We start from the raw sequence: 16447 nt of genomic DNA, 5'->3' as shown, positions 1-16447 counted from the left end.
CGTGCGTGTGTGTGAGTGTGTGTGTCTGTGTGTGTGTCTGTGTGTGTGTGTGTGAGTGTGAGTGTGTGTGAGTGAGTGAATTCCAGATTTTCTGTCTTTCCCAAACCCGCTCCTGTCCTCTCGCATATCACTCACAGACGGGGATCTGACAGCAGCCACAAACCTACAGTGAGTGATCTCTCTCCCCCAGCGCGAATCCGCCATAGAGACCGGCGAGGAGGAGGAGGAGGAGGAGGAGGAGGAGGAGGAGGAGGAGGAGGAGGAGGAGGAAGAGGAGCAGGAGGAGGTGGAGGAGGAGGTGGAGGAGGAGGAGGAGGAGGAGGGAAAGAGGAGAAGGAAGAAGAAGAAAAAGAAGAAGAAACCACTACCTTCCCAGGATTGCCTTTTTTTTTTCCTTATCTTTACGCGCGCGTGTGCGTGTGGCGCGTGTGCGCCCCTCGTCCCTTCCATCCGAACGCGGTCTTGGATGTTTAATAAAGAAATCAAGTGTCTCAACAGTCACCAAAAAAAAAAAAAAAAAAAAAAAAAAACCAAAAAAACCAAAAATTTCCAAAAAGCAAAAACAAAAAGAGAGAGAGAGAGAGGAAAAAAAATCCAAAACAAACAAACAAACAAACAAGGCAGAACCAACCTCTACTTCAAACCAGCCGGCACAAGCCACCCGTGTCCGCCACCCAGAGAGGGGGGTCTCTGGCCCGTGGTGGAGGAGTTGCAGGGGGGATCGCCAGGGGGACAGAGGCCGAGTGACGCCCTAGGAGCCACCGGGCAGGAGGCGGAGGAGACCCAGAGAGGCGAGAGAGCAGCGGGCCCCCGCGCGCGGCTCGGGGCTGGGGCGCCAGAAGTGGGACTGGAGCGAAGTAGAGCGATGCCAAGGAGGAAACAGCAGGCACCCAAGCGGGCGGCAGGTAAGAGAACCGGCTCCGCTTCGGGGCTGCCCGGCGCGCCGAGCTCCTCGCCCGCCCTCCTAGCCCCCGGGTGCCCCAGGACGCCACCCCCTGAGCTGTGGGGGGAGTTCGCTCTGGGCGCCCCTCTCTGCCCCACGAATAACCCCATCCTCTCTCTCTCTCTCTGTCTCTCTCTCTCGCCTTCTTCCATCTCCCAAATCCTCCCCTTTGCAGGCTCCGGTTGGGTGGGGGGGAAGCTATCCCACCAAGCCTTCCCTCCTTAAACTTTTTTTCCTCCACCCTCTACCCCACCCCTAACTTTCTCCCAGTCTGTTTCTTGCCTCTCCGGCCAAAGTTGGGTTGAGGATTTGGGGTGCAGGGTAGGGAGACCGTCCTTCCACCCCCGCATCCCTCCGCGTGGTCAGTGCCACAGGCTTCTGGCCTCAAGGGACAGCGACTCCTCTCGCTGGGGTTTGGGGCGCTGAAGTGTGAGGCATGCCCAAGCCCTGGGCTGCAGGCTGGCTTTGGGGCAAGCAATGAGAGTTTAACTTTGACCGCCAAGGTGGAAAAAACCACCCCAGGAAAGGAATGAACCTTTGAATATGCTTTCTAAATATGCTTGGGAATCTACTCAACACTCTTTCTCTTTTTAAAAGGGGGGGAAAAGACCCAGGAGAACATTGAAACAGCTCTGGATTTTCTTTGCCCAGAGAGAGTTGCAAACTTTGTAAATTGATTTGTATGGTATCCCATCTGAATCCTTCCTTACCAGCCCCCCTCTCTCCCTGCAAAAAAGAGAGGAACAGGTTAATGGATCAGTACAATAGACCTTCTAAAGGATTTTTTTTTCTTTTGGGTTGCTTAATTGCTTTTTTAATAGTATGCTGGGGTTTTGTTTCTCGGAAGTGTAATATGAAAGTTCATTTTTCTCCTGCCAGACCCACCCACTGAAAAATCAGCTTTCCACTTGATTGCTAGTTTTGATTTGACATTTGATTGATCACCTGTCATCTCGCTGCCTTTGATCTATTCATTCTTGATATATATCAATAAATCACTCACCATGGTAACTCAGAGTGCCGGTGACGCAAGCCTTGCCCTCTAGATTCAGAGCCAGACATGCACAATTATTATCTTGTTTGGCTTTTAATGTGGGCGTTTTTATTTCTTTGTGTCCTTTAGTTGAATCAGGGCTTTAGCGAAAAGCTGAAGTTTTTCCCCCTGTCTCTGTCTTTACCCTCATGCTTTAGGCGGCATCCATTAAGGCTGGTGTTCTGCAGACCCAACAACACATTTCCTTCTGTTGTATGAGCGAAACATTAGAGAGAAGTTCAGTGGAACACTTTTGTAAACTTTGTAAAGCCACCCTTAGAACAAATCCAAAGTTAGTTACAAATCTGGGCAAAGTGGGTGTTTGTGTCTGAACATGCTGGACCACCAAGCTCATCCTCCATCATGGCCTGATTCCAGCCTGAATGGCAGTCCATGTGCTTTGAAATATCCACAATTATCTTCCCTTCAGAGCGCAGAATTGCTTCCATAACCATGCATAGATTGGTTCAAATTGCATGCGGAAATATCATTTATAAAGCTTTGATTCATGTATTTTCCAACTGTTTCCCTAAGAGCAAAATAATTAAAATATTTTCAGTGCTGTGTATATTTAGAACTTGCCTAGTCAGTGAGGTGTACTTTTCTCAACTCTGGCTACCTCTTTTGAAAACAGTTTCTCCCTCCTGCCCCTGCCCCTGTCCCTGTCTACATTTAACTCACTTATTAAAAAAAAAAAAAAAAAAACTTAGATTGCTTTGCAATCTGACAGCTTTGGGGTGTGCACTGGCCTTCTAGACCCAGGAAAAGTAAGCGTGCTCCTTCTAGTTCTGGCAACCCAAGTTTTCGTGTAGCTAGATTATTAGAGATAACGTCCTTATTGTCCCAAAAGAGAACCCTGGGCAACAGTCCAGCAAGAAGTAATACTGCCCTGAAAATTACTCTTTCCCCCCCACCCTTGTTGTTCCGGTAAAGGCCATCAACAACTAGGCAGTAATTTAAATTACCAGAATGACTGGACATGTCTCCTTTGGTAAGCTCATTATAAAAAGTGCATTGCTCAGAATTGCACTACTTTGATTATAATTATCCTCTGATCAATGAGGATCCAGGTGTACGTAACATAATGCTGTATCACATTATTTAAATTAGATCATTTTCATTAAGCTTGTATCTATTGGAACTGGCTTGTCTATTTACTGTAGTTAGTGTGTGTGTGTGTGTGTGTGTGTGTGTGTGTGTGTGTGTATGTTAGAAAGTTGAGACTGCAGTTTCAGTTTTCTGGCCTATTGTATGCCTAATGTCTTTATATGTTTGTTTTCATGGCTTTATTATTTTCACTGAAAAATGGGGAAAGCCTGGTGGAGCTGAAAGGGAGTGATTCATATTGTATACAACGAGGCCCCTTGTACAGTATTTATTTGATCACATATTAGTAAAACAGATATTTTTTCATGCAAGTTTTCTTTCCTCCAAAGTCACCGATGCTGTCCTCTGTGTTAGCTGAGGTGGTGATTCACAAGTAAAGTTAGCCACTTTGGGAGTCTTGAGCCAGTTGACAACCAGGGAAAAGAACAAGGTGGGTTCTAGGATTGTGGCCATACTAACTTTTATCACTGCCTGAAATTAAACACAATGCACAACTGTAAGTAATTACTCCCATGGACTGATGTTGAAAGCTTGATTTCTAGCTTGATTAATGAATAATGTAAGATAGAAAAAGCCTGTGAGTGAATCAGAGCTGAGACTCTTTCCCAAGAACTGTTCGAGGCAATTTGATTCCTTTGCATTATTAGTTTTAAGTTCCATGTTTCAAGGAATCAGTTACAGAACTTTCTAATAAAGCAGGTATGCAGATAGAATGAACAAGATGATATTATAAGTGATGGGAAATCTCAGTCTTTATATGTTACATTCTGCCACCTCCCCCCACAACCCCCCACCCCCCTTTTAGGGGAAGGGATGTGAGGTAGGCAGTTCTCTTTAAGGAAACAGCTAAGTCAGAACATTTCCCTCTGAAATGTCATTCTTCCTGGCTTTCTACAGCTATGCCATTCCACCATACTATTACTTTGGGCAAGAAAAAAAGTTCAGAAAACAGCCTATAGTACCCCAGGGATTTGTGTATGTGTGAGTGTGTGTGCTCACTTCCTTGGATGTATATTTCACTCGCTACTAAAATGCATCCACTTTTACCTGAGAATATTGCAGTATTTTCTATCAGCATCTTTTCCCCCTATCCATTTTAGGGCAGGTAGAGAAGATGGCAGAAAGGTAAAATAAAACAGAGCAGTGTTTTGATTTGTTTGTATTTTGCAGGATGCATAGTAGTTAAAAATTTAAAATTGCAGACTTACACTGCAAACCCTTCTATTTTCTACAATCTGTCACAGCCTCTGTACACAGACATGTGTAATACATATATTTTATTTTACCACCCTGAACTATTGTTTTTATATAATGCCAGCCAAGTGTAATAGAATGCAAAATCTTCGGGCTTGTGAATATCGAATGTATACATAAGTTATAGGATTCTGCTTCTGCCAGCCCAAAGAGATTAAATGTTTCCTTCTTGTTGACTCTCATAAACTATCTGATAATCCAGATCTGAGGAAAGTCTTGCAGGGAAGAACAGCTCCCTCAATTTATTTTGTTTATTTAATATGGAGATGAATAATGCAGATTTTGTTTTCATGAATGTCCTTGTGTGGCAGTAAACATTAGACTATTAGCAATCATTACTTAAAAGTTGCAATTTGCACCTTAATGGCATAGTTTATTTACATGGGAAACATATTCAGCAGGGACAGTTCTGAATCCTGCAACGGAGCAGAGTTGACCCCAGCGATCTCCTTTTCAGCCTCATTGAGAGCGGTGCCTGGGTGAGCCAGGGAGGTCTCAGCAAGCTCTACCAGCAGGGCAGGGAGGGGCAGGCAGCGCAGGGTGAAGTTTACCTTTAATTTACTGGCAAATGGGATGGGATTCCAGGGAATAGGAATTGGGGTGGAGTCTGGGACCCTGGCACTCTCACTTTGTTGAAATATACTTCAGAAAGACAAGTTCACATCTTGAAGATTTAAATACCGCGTGCTATAGACCCCATTCACTTACCCAAACGGTATGGTTTTAACAGATGAATGGAAAAAATAAACACACACACCCCCAGAGGGGTTCAGCAGCATGAACTGTTCTGGCTCTTCTTGTTATTTAAGGCAAATCCCTGAAAAAGGAAGGACAGGTCCCACGAAATTACATCCTGCACAGAGCCTTTTGGATGGAAATTGATTACTTAAGTGGTCCCTTCCCTACTCTCCTCCTGATTTCCTTCTCCCACCTCTCACCTCACCCTTAAAGACCCAGATTGAATGGGACATCTCAAAAGCCCATTTGTTTTAGGCATTTATTGATTTCATTTTTAATCTGCCATATCAGGACACAATACATTAGCCCTAATCAGCAGATTGCAAGTGACAGGGAGTTCTAGTGGAAAGTAAGTGAGGGAGAGAGGGCTCTGAGAAACTTCTGCGTGATGAAAATCTTCTTGAGGCTTGGGGGTTGGAGATTGGAGGCTACTTTTAAGGAGGTCGTAGAAACATTCCTCAGAACTACTGTGCATTTATTTTTCTACCACCTTACCTTGACTTGTCTCCCATTCACCTCAATTCTACCGTTTGGGAAAACTTCACACCCAACAAATACCTCCTAGGCATCTTTAACTGATCTGTCCCTGGAAGCATCTTGCCTTTTGTCACATTCTCCAACGGAGGCTTATGCTTTCATTTCATCCCAGGTGACTTCTCACGCATTTGACGGAATTTCTCCAACTGGATAATACCTGGGTTGATCTATTTATCTTCCCAGTGGCTTGGGGATTGTACTCTCAATTGAGCGGGTTTTAAAGGGGCACTGAGCCTGGCATTATGTAAGGCTGTGTGAAACGATACCCTTCTGCTCATCCCTGCAGCTCAGCTTCAGAAAATCAGGCAGGAAGGAAACCTGTTCTTGTTTGTGCTGGGTCTGTAATTAGCTGACACGAGTTAAATGACCAGAGCAGATCCCTTCCATCACTGTATGCGTACCATCAATTTTATTTAGGTATGTCATGGTCTGGGAAGACTCAGCCACTATTTCAAAGGCGTGCTTGCGTCCACCCAAGTTCCCTTTAAAAAGCACAGAATTGCCTAACAAATTCTCTATTAAGACCAGGCATACACAGAGTATCATTTTCGTTTGATGCAAAGTCAGTTGGAAATACATTAACAGAGAGTGTCTTGCATCGCTTCCCTGAAGCAGTGCTTTTTCATTACATATTTAATTACAATCAAATTGAGCGACTTTTATAAAAAAATTACAGTGGTATTAAAAGAAGCTTGGCACACAAAGAATTTTATTGCTTTGCAAGTTGAGAATGCTGTTATATTTTTATTTACTTGGGAGAAATTTATTTTCATTTTCTAATGTGACAAATACAGAGTATATTTTCCTGTCGTCTGTACCAGGGAGATCTCAGCCTCCTGCCTCCTTAGAGCCTGTTCATCCCGGAAGAGGTTTTTATAACCCTCTTTCAGTAATTTGTAACAATTTATATATATATATTTATCATTTTAAGTTTTATAAATTTCATTTAAAGTTAGAAATTCTCCTGTTCCTTAGGGTGACCTTTGGTGAGCAGCTCTTTGATTATAAATGAGCTTAGTCATTCGAACCACATAAGAAATAAACTCATTCAGAGGGTTTGCTTGATTGCCTGGATATTGCAGTAAGAAAACACACACACACACACACACACACACCATATATTTATCGGCTTCTATCACATAACCCGATTTTCACTGGATTTACCATCTCTTTCATTTTTTTCTGTACTACTGACCTTTCACTCACTTGTTTTAAGAACTTGTTTTAGGTTCAGGGCTGGGGATGACATTGAGAGGGAGTGTCAAGAGATGCTGGTCTTCAAGAAATAATAAAAATTAGATACTTTAGAGCCCAAATGTCCACTTCAGGACTCTGTCCACAAACTCACAGGAAAGTGTCTCTTTAAACACATGATTTGGCATCGAACTTGGACGCTGGCCTGGAGGGTCCACAGCAGTGTGGCTGTGTTCCTGCTGAGAAAGGTGTAGGACTTAGGTCCCCTCTGAGGACATGGCCTGCATCCACAGACACACAGAAACGGCCTCTGAGAGCAAGTGGGAATTGCTGATATATTTGTTTCCAAAGCAAATTCCATGGGTGAAGTGATAAAATAATTGGGAGAGATTTGAAAGTCATTAAAATAGTTATGAAGAATTTTCAGAATTTTCGGCTGTTGCCTCTCTGAATCTTTTGCATTTCCTCTGCGGAAAAAGATGTCTTCTGGGCATCCTCCAATACTTTGTGATGCCAAAGCAATGCCTAAAACTGTTGAAAATTTTAGAAATTACAATGCAGGAGGCACGGCCAGATAATCCTATTATTAATATATCAGCATTATTTTGCTTAACAACAGGGAAATAAATACACAATGCAAAAGTTTTAGAGATAATGCATTTAGAGAAATCACACAGGAAAAAAAAAAAATACCTGGATCATATTTGAAAGTTTTTGTCTTGAATTTTTCTCTCGAAGTAAGAGTGCTCTTTCCATCTGTGTTATTTAAAACAAAAACAAAAACACAACAGTTTCAGTATCATCATACCTAGTACCCAACCTGAAACAGGGTCTAATAAAGTTCTCTCCAGATGTACAAAGATATAGGGCATTATATTACACGTCCCTTTAAAAAAAAAAGAGCTTTAGAAAACCAAAAGTGGGCATGCAAACTAAAAGCAGATCTCAACAGGCTCTCTATTATAGCTCACTCAGGGTTCAGGATCCAAAACTTTGTTCGGCAGGGTAAGAAGAAGATAGCACTGCATTTTAACTACACATCTCCCTTGGCACATGAGAGGCAGTGGGGCAGGGAAGATTTTTAAGGAGCTTTTTAGCTCTTTTGCATCTGTCTCCAAAGACTAATTTAATTGAAAAGCTGTAGTGTCCATTTATGCTAAAGGAAAAACCTCATGTTTCCATAAAGCGGCTAGCCGCTAAGGTGGGTTAAAAAAAAAAAGGCAGTGTTCTGCAGTTTCTGTTAGTACAAAAATTAAGATCACTGGTCTTAATTAGTTGAGTGCTTTCAGAACTGAGTGAATACTCCGAAATCACCCCTGAGCTTTCTTCTTAAAGCTATATGTAAGTCATTTCTATGGAAATTACACAGTTTACATACTAAGGTGGGCAGAGTATGGTTATTGTTTTTAATGAAAATAGTTACAAAGGGCAGAAGGAGATAAAAACACTTGTCAGCGGCCATTCTGTTTGTAATGAATTTGGAAGAAACTTCCCTCACGCTTTCCTGCATCAGGAAAAATCCATGAAATCTGGTGACGTGGACGATAGAAAAAGGAAGCAGAAGGTCAAGGTGTTCTATAGGGAGAAAGGACTTGTGTAAACCAGAGCAATGGCATATAAATATTTCTATATAAACTGCAAGGGGCTTACTTTAAATCACTTGAATTTATCAGATTCTTAGAATTTTCCAATAATTTAGAAGCCTCTCTCTCTCACACCCCAGGGGAGATAGGAATAGCTTCTGGGTCAAGATGATGCTGTAGAAAAGAGGTAAATCTACTCTAGGCGTTCGGTACCATTTGGTACAGAAGAAATGCCAAAATGAAAAGCTATAAGCATGTTTTATATCAGAGTTGCCTTCGGCTAGTTTCCTTTATTAGAAAGTTGAGTACATAGCTTTGTGCTTCTCTTTGTTTTCCCTCCAGAGATTAGGTTTGAGATTGTGGATGGAGCCCTAGAACAGGAGCAAGTGACTTGGGTTCTGCTTACAGTTTTGCCCACACTTGTTATGCGGTCCTGGGCAAGCTCCAGAGAGAAACCTTACTTCAGGGATAAGAATATGAGCTCAGGAGTCAGAATGACCCAAGTTCAGGTCCCTAGGTCTACTTCTTTTCTTTGCCTTGTAGACTTGGACAAGCCGCTCAAATCTCTGCCCCCCACCCCCCAACTTTCCAACCTATAAGATGGGGGTCGTCATAGTTCTTCTTAAGGCCCAGGTTTTTGAAAGGATTATACGAGCCTTGGGCTGAGAAATTACACTGAAACTCTTAGGGGTCAAACCTGACAGTGGTAGTATGTCTTTACCCTGAATGGCCAGACCATGAAAGGGGGTCGGGGTTTGAAAGAAATCAGACATGGGTGCATTTTGGCTTTTAAAACTGGAAATACAGTCATTAAAGAGTGTTTTAGCCTCTTCTGAGGCTGACTCATACTGGGCTGGTTGGAGCCCTGCACCAGCTCAAAAAAAAGTTTCTTTCCCCAAAGATAGTAATTATAACACTAGCAGCAACAACTATAACACCAACAGTAATAACCGTATCTGCCACTAGGTAAGTGTATATTATATACCAGGCGCTTTTCCAAGTGCTTCATATACTCCCGTTATTTAAACAGAAATTATTTTCTTGAGTTCCTACTTTGTGCCAGGGTCTGTTCTGGCCACCTGCCTCCCCAGGAGGGATTAATAAGAAGAATATGATCCCTGGGGATCTTACCCTCCAGGAGGGGGAAGCTAGAGAACATGCAAGTAAATTAACAAAGAAAAAAAAGATAATTTTCATGATGACAGTAGATTTATAAAAGCAAAAGTTGGGGAGTGGGAGTTTGGCATGGCAGGTGTGGATGGTCAGGGGACACTTGTCCTGGAGGGGACATCTGAGCCAAGTTTTATACTTACAACATTCTTATGCATCAGATGCTAGTGTAGTCCCTATTTTACTGATGGGGCTCTGAGAAACCTGCAGAGCAACTCATTCAAGGTCATGCAGTGGCCACACTGGGTTTTAAACTCTTTGCTTCCAAAGCCCAGACCCTTAATCTATTGTGATATTTTATCTAGAATAGCTATAGTGATTTGCCAAGGAGGGACCCAGCTCCTATTATTCTTTCTCTGCATCCGATGTGATGTCTAAGCCTGCGGGGAGGTTATTGAGAACGCTGACAGAGGATGCTGCTTTTAGTGACATCACCAAATCGAATCTCGGGTCCTCTCTTGTATATGAAGTCGGTTTTTTCTTGAGTGTTCCTTCGTGTGTATGTATGTGCATTTACGCATTCATTCATTCAATCGATGTTCACCTACTACCTACCAGGCATTGAGCTAGGTGCTGGGATAGTGCAGTAGGAAAAGCCCCTGCCCTCACACAGCTCATATTCTTGTGAGTAAGACCAGAAAACAAATCAACAAATAAATATAAAATACTAAATAGTTCTGGGACGCCTGGGTGGCTCAGTCATTAAGCATCTGCCTTCGGCTCAGGTCATGATCCCGGGGTCCTGGGATCGAGCCCCGCATCGGACTCCCTGCTCAGCGGGAAGCCTGCTTCTCCCTCTCCCATTCCCCCTGCTTGTGTTCCCTCTCTCGCTGTGTCTCTCTCTGTCAAATAAATAAAATCTTAAAAAAAAAAAAAAAATCAAGTATTAAAAAAAAAATACTAAATAGTTCTAACTGCATTTCATAAAAATCAGTTGGGGTTAATGGAGTAAAGAAGGATGGGAAGGTTGCCTTTTTATATAGAGAGTGGTCAGGACTGGTATTCCTCAGGTGCTAACACTTGATCAGACCTAAACCAAAAGCGAGGAGCTAACCAAGCACAGATCTGGGAGAAACATTCCAAGCAGTAAGCATGTAAGGCCAGAACTGACTTGTATGTTTGAGGAATACGTGGGAGCCCACTGTGGGCAGAGCAGGTTAAGATGGGGGGAGGTAGGCAGGGGCAGATCTTGTGTGACCTTCTCGATAGGGTTCTCAGTGTGATGGGATGGAGAGTTTCCAAAACGGAAGTGATGTGATCCATTTGGGTTATCAATAGAACATTTCATAGTCACTATTTCAAAGGCGGTAGTGGATTTGGGTCTGTTTGCCCACCTGGCCCTTCAGTGATGGTGAATAGGATGCTCAGAACGATGGAGGTGGCATGTGGAGATAAAAACACCAGCCCAGCCATTATGGAGGGATCGCCTGGTGCTGGGTGAACCACATAGATGAGGCTGTTGATAAGCGAATTGTGCAGAGCCAAGGAGATCTGGGATCCAGTTGCAGTTCTTCCCTACTTAACTGACCAGTGGGTTTCCAGGGGAGTTCCTTCACCTCACTGCACCTCTGTGTCCTCACCTGTCAAATGGGCACACGATATAGCTTACCTCCCATGGTGGTCGGGACGAGTAGGTGATGGGATGTAGAGAAAACACTTGGCACAGTCCCTGGCATGCAAGGAGGATCTTTTTAAATAAACGCATGTTTTTATCCTTCTTCCTGTTGTCATTTTTTTTTTCTGCAGGGATTCCAGGAAAAATCTAGGCACTTGAATTAGTCCTTGGTACCTATTAGGCACTAAATAAATATTTCCTGATGAATGAATAAATGAGGCTGTAAATAAATAAATAAATACTTTAATTAGCGTGTTACTTTGTATACTAATTAATTACTTTTGAGTAGAAGGATCTCTTTTGCACATCTAAAATTTTTTGGCAGACCTCCGTACTGCTCATGATCCTAACTGCCTTTGAATATTTATCAATTTAAAAAATATTGACAAAAAGACAGTGATTTCAGGAATAAACTTGCATTATGTTCATCACGACATCACCTGCCTTCATGTGAAGAGCAGTGATTTCACCTTTTTTGCAGTAAATATTATTTAGCCATCTTATAGATAATGCTTGCTGATAATATGGGTTAGTAGACTTCCTCATTAAGCCAAGACCCCCAGAGGGAGCATCCCTGATGTTGGTGAAGGGGCTGCGGAATCCCTATTTCTGACCCCTGAGCTTGACCTCTCCCTCCGCTCTCCAGGTGCCCGCAGCCTCCAGATGCTCCCAGCCTCCCAGGGTTTGGCAAGGCACCCTCCCCCACCGCAGCCCTGTGCTCATCCCCTCGGGCCCAAGGCGGCAAAGCTTAGGGGTTGTTAAGCTAATAGGAGAAGGCTACAGGCTGTTTCCTGGTAACGCCTTCTCCACTTTGTAATTGTCACCTTCAGATAAGTGTCCGGGAGAGGGTCCCCGAAGGGAGGCTGGCTGGTGCCTGTTAAGGTCTGTCTCAGGACAAAGAGATTTGGGATCGCAGCGAGCATTTGGGAATTTTTGCTGCCTGCCTTGGGTTTTTTATTTAACCAATGTTACTGAAGGTCTGCTGTGCACCGGGGACTGTGGAAGGTGCCGGAACTGGAGCTTTGAATCAAGGTGACAAAAGGCCTGCCTTCTTGGAGCTTCCATCTCGTGTGGCAGACAGGTGACAGACAAGTGAGCAGGTGCCCATGTCACATCACGCCAGCACGTTCTATGTGCCAGGGAGAGACTGAAAAAGAAGGCAGGGGACGAGACACGAGGGGAGGGTGCGCCCGTCTTGGATGAGATGGCCAGGAAAGGCCTCTCTGGAAGTGACATTGCAACTGGGTTCTGAGTGAAGTGGCAGGGAGAGAAGTGTGCCCGTGCACCATGGCGGGTGGGGGGGAGGCAACTGCAGGCATGGCTGACAGTGCCGGCCTGGAGCAAGCAGGGGTTGGCTGGCAGCAAGGACACCAGGGGGTGTGGGCAGGGGTCCTGACCTAAGGACAGGCAGCCGCCAAGCCTCCAGGACCGAGGAGCTAGGGAGCAACTGTGTGCTGACTCAAGAGCCCTGGAGGGTGAGGGAACAGGGGGATGACCTGACTTAGGTTTTTACAGCATCCTTCTGGGTGCCATGTGATATATCATCCAGGTTGACCATGTAGGAGGCTCCTGCATCGGTCTGGTCAAAAGCTGGTGATGACTTGGACCAGACCGATGGTGGGGGAGGTGGGAGAATCACTCCAAAGTCGGACGACAAGATGTGCCAAGAATGGCAGGTGGCTGTGGCAGAGACTGAGAGGTGTGTCTGAAACACCGGCCTGTGTTTATCCTCTTAATTCCAATTCTCTCATTCCTGCTTTTATTTCTCTCCTCTAGTTATACACAGGGTTCTTTTTTTTTTTTTTAAAGATTTTATTTATTTATTTGAGAGAGAGAATGAGAGACAGAGAGCATGAGAGGGAGGAGGGTCAGAGGGAGAAGCAGACTCCCTGCCGAGCAGGGAGCCCGATGCGGGACTCGATCCCGGGACTCCAGGATCATGACCTGAGCCGAAGGCAGTCGCTTAACCAACTGAGCCACCCAGGCGCCCTATACACAGGGTTCTTACTGAAAGTTGTCAGTATATCATTCTCTGAGCCAGAGGGGAAACAAGGAAAGTGTTTGAAGGTGCATTTATTCTAGAACTGACTGTAGAGGGGAAGAGGCCACCCTTTAGAGCACATTTCATGGAGTCCTGGATTCGCCCTCACCCATCTCCGCATACCCACCAGACGGACCCAGTGTCAGGAAAAGGCGGTGACCCTGGAGTCAGACCGGGCGTCGATTTCTCTCCAATGGGTCACTTCCTCGCTGCATGACCTTAGGCACTTTGACCTCCCAGACTTCCAATTTCCTCATTAGCAAAATAGACCTAATAGAAGGACTCATCTCATTGGGTTTTTAGAAAGATTCACTGGGATAAATCAGATGACGTGCTTAGCACAATGCGTGGTACAAGGTAAGCGGTCAATACATTGTAGTCATGACAGGAACAAGTTAATAAACCTCTCCATGCCTTGATTTCCTTACTGGTAAAGTAGAGATGATAAAGAATCCCTCTTGGGTTGTTGGGAGGACCATAGTATGAATACCTACCAAACACCAAGCACAGTGCTTCATACACAGTAAGTGTTCAATACATGTTAAATTTTAGAATTGGGACCATGACTCTGAGCTCATGACCATGAAGGGATCTTATGTCTTATTTGCTTTCTGTCTACAAAGCCTGGCACATAGTTGGTGCTCAATAAATGTGATTTGATAGAATGAATGATGGTGCCATGGTTACTAGGAGTCAGAATGAGGAAACCTAAGGAGACAAAGGTACATCTCTTAGAGGAGGGGCCAAGACCACTGACTCGTATCATCAGCTCCTCCAGTGGACACTCCTGATGGCCATCTCCTCTGCCCAGGCCTGTGAGAGCTTTATGCAGTGTTTTAATGAGGAAAACAAGCCCACCCGTGAAGGTTTTTTAAGCCAAAGTTGCCCCATTATGGACTGCCATACCCATGGTGGTGGAGAGTTAAGTAGCACTGAGTCATGCACAAAGTGCCAACAATGCCCCTTTTCCAACACCCTTTCCACCCCTCTGATTTAATCAGGAAGAAAGTCTGATTTGGTGTTAGCCTGCCTTAAACACCTGTCTCATGCTTGTTTCTCAGAAAGAGTAGACCTCAAATTCAGAGACTTTTTCAAGTAACAGTATCCAGTGAAAGAAAAAATAACCCTTGGATTTTCATTCTCTGATCATTTGTGGCAAATGATGCTGGTTTTTCACTGATGGTGGTGACGTAATTTTCATTTTAAGATGCAATTATGTAGGTAAATAGAAGAGGGAACCTTTGTAAGGGAATATATGAAGAAAGCAATTGGGGGGCAAAAAAGCAGTTGGGGGGAGGATATTGCACAAACCACGAGGATGGGGCAGAATGACTAACTGGGAGGACCCCGTGGGCGCCCAGGACCTGGGCAGGGCAAGGGATTCACGGAGCAGATGTGAGCAAGGGCTGCCAAGACACACTTGGGTCAAACAAACACCCGGAAAACAGAGGCTTTCATGAAAACTTCAAAAAACTTTGAAAACCCGAAGGAACTTCCCTTCCCAGGATATCAGAGAGAAACTCTGGAGAGTCTTTACTGGCCGAGGAAATTTTGCCGACATGGAGGGATTGGGAATAATGCTCTGGTTTGGCATTTGGAATAGAGCTGCAACCTTGCCAGATGCCCAGGCCAGTGCCTAATGGTTCTGATTCCCTAGGATGGGGTTGGGGCCTGTGAATCTGCATTTGAAGCACCCACTATGGCTTTGAATTACAGGTTATGGGCGGGAAAATCTCAGTTCTCTCGTCCTTCTTTCATCTCCTCCCCATCCTCCTCCTTCTTCTCCCTATTTCTCTCTCTCTCCCAATTCCAAATGCCAAAACAGGTTTAAACATTTAAAAAATTATTTGAGGGGATCCATATCCACTTTGGGCTTTTAGTCAACAGAAAAAAATACAAGTACTCTCTCCTTTCCCTCTCCCTCTCTCATGGCAATTGCCTCTTTTTAGAAATGGTGGGGACCACTTTCCCTAATGCATTTCAACAGGGAAATGCATCCATTTACGCATTTGTCTACCTCGTCAGAGCACCAAACACCAGAACCCAGAGCATCCCTCAGTTAAGGAGAAAGATAAGCAACCTGGCAAATATCTCACAGGGGCTCTGACTGCTTGGGAGTTTGCTGGCACCCTGGAGATGAGAATCAAGAGACAAGAAAGAAATAAAAGGAATGTCCCGGAGCTTTATTTTTTATTTCTTATGCACTCTTCAATTCTGGAAACACTAGGGGTTGGGAGGGCAGAAAACCTGGCTTTATTCTTTGACACCTCCCTCACCTTCTTGTTCTCCGTTTCATATTTTCTCCTACTTTCTTCAGTGCCTCTTTTTCCTCCAGTCCCTCTTTTTTTCTTCCCTGACTCCTCCCAGTAATGAGACTTCCAAGGCCTTTCTGTCTAGCAGCTGTGCTTCCCTGGGTGAAGGGGATCAAAGTGATGATGGTAACGATGAGGAAGATGACGCTAGTCACAATTGTCACTTGTCATAATGGCTACCGTTTTTTGACCCACATGACATTAAACCCGCAAGTCGACACTTACTAGTTAACATTCACAGAGCATTTACTTCATACAGGTCTCTCCCCACAACATCCTGAAAGCCGGATATGATTATTATTGGCCCACTGAAGAGATAAGGGAATTAAGTTTGGGAAATGTCAAATATCTTGAAGATCACACAGGCTTTCAAATAAGATATTGAAACCAGGCTCTGCCTATCAGAGTCATAGGATTCAGCCACTGTGTTTTGTTGCTTCTCACAGTATTTAATGCTTAATGGCAGAGAGTCACATAAATAAACGTCTACAGTCTAGTATAGATACGTGCAGACTAAGGGGTGCGAACTGAAATTTAGTGTTTCCTCCAGGTTGAACTAAGTCATTCGTGGCAAAGAAAAAAATAAAGAGGACCATCCTGCTTATCAAAATCCAAAACACCATCTTTAAAAGTTGAGCCTAGGAAGATTTAAAAAAAAAAAATGCATAGGATTTTTGAATCCTCTTGAGCTTTCCGCAATAGCATTTTCCTAAGTCCATTCCTGTTTTATTAAACAGAAGTAGGAAAAAAAAACCATGAAAACCATGAACACAGTCCATCTGGGGTGTCTCAGTAAGTAATGGTGCTCACCCACTTCCTACAGGATCTTTGTGGATGTGTCCCAAAGTCAGACAGTGCTCATCTGTTCCCTATAAATCTCTTGTAGGCTCCATGACTCTTCCTGGCCATCAAAAATATGG

At 44.1% G+C, this 16447-nt stretch overlaps 1 protein-coding gene across 3 annotated transcripts in view; it reads left to right on the top strand.

Moving 5' to 3' along the window:
• The first annotated feature begins 349 nt into the window (after positions 1-349).
• Positions 350-16447, top strand: part of TSHZ2 (teashirt zinc finger homeobox 2) — a 433321-nt gene continuing 417223 nt past the window's right edge. For all 3 annotated transcript variants that reach the window (XM_032387606.1, XM_032387605.1, XM_032387604.1), the window contains exon 1: positions 350-905. In XM_032387606.1, coding sequence (XP_032243497.1) covers positions 467-905 — 439 coding nt within the window. In that variant the 5' untranslated portion in view covers positions 350-466. The remainder of the gene's footprint in view (positions 906-16447) is intronic.

This window comes from Phoca vitulina, unplaced genomic scaffold (genome assembly GCF_004348235.1).
Source record: "Phoca vitulina isolate PV1807 unplaced genomic scaffold, GSC_HSeal_1.0 scaffold50, whole genome shotgun sequence".
NCBI lineage: Eukaryota > Metazoa > Chordata > Mammalia > Carnivora > Phocidae > Phoca > Phoca vitulina.
Note: the sequence above shows the minus strand (reverse complement) of the source record. Positions and strands in the feature narration are given on the sequence as shown.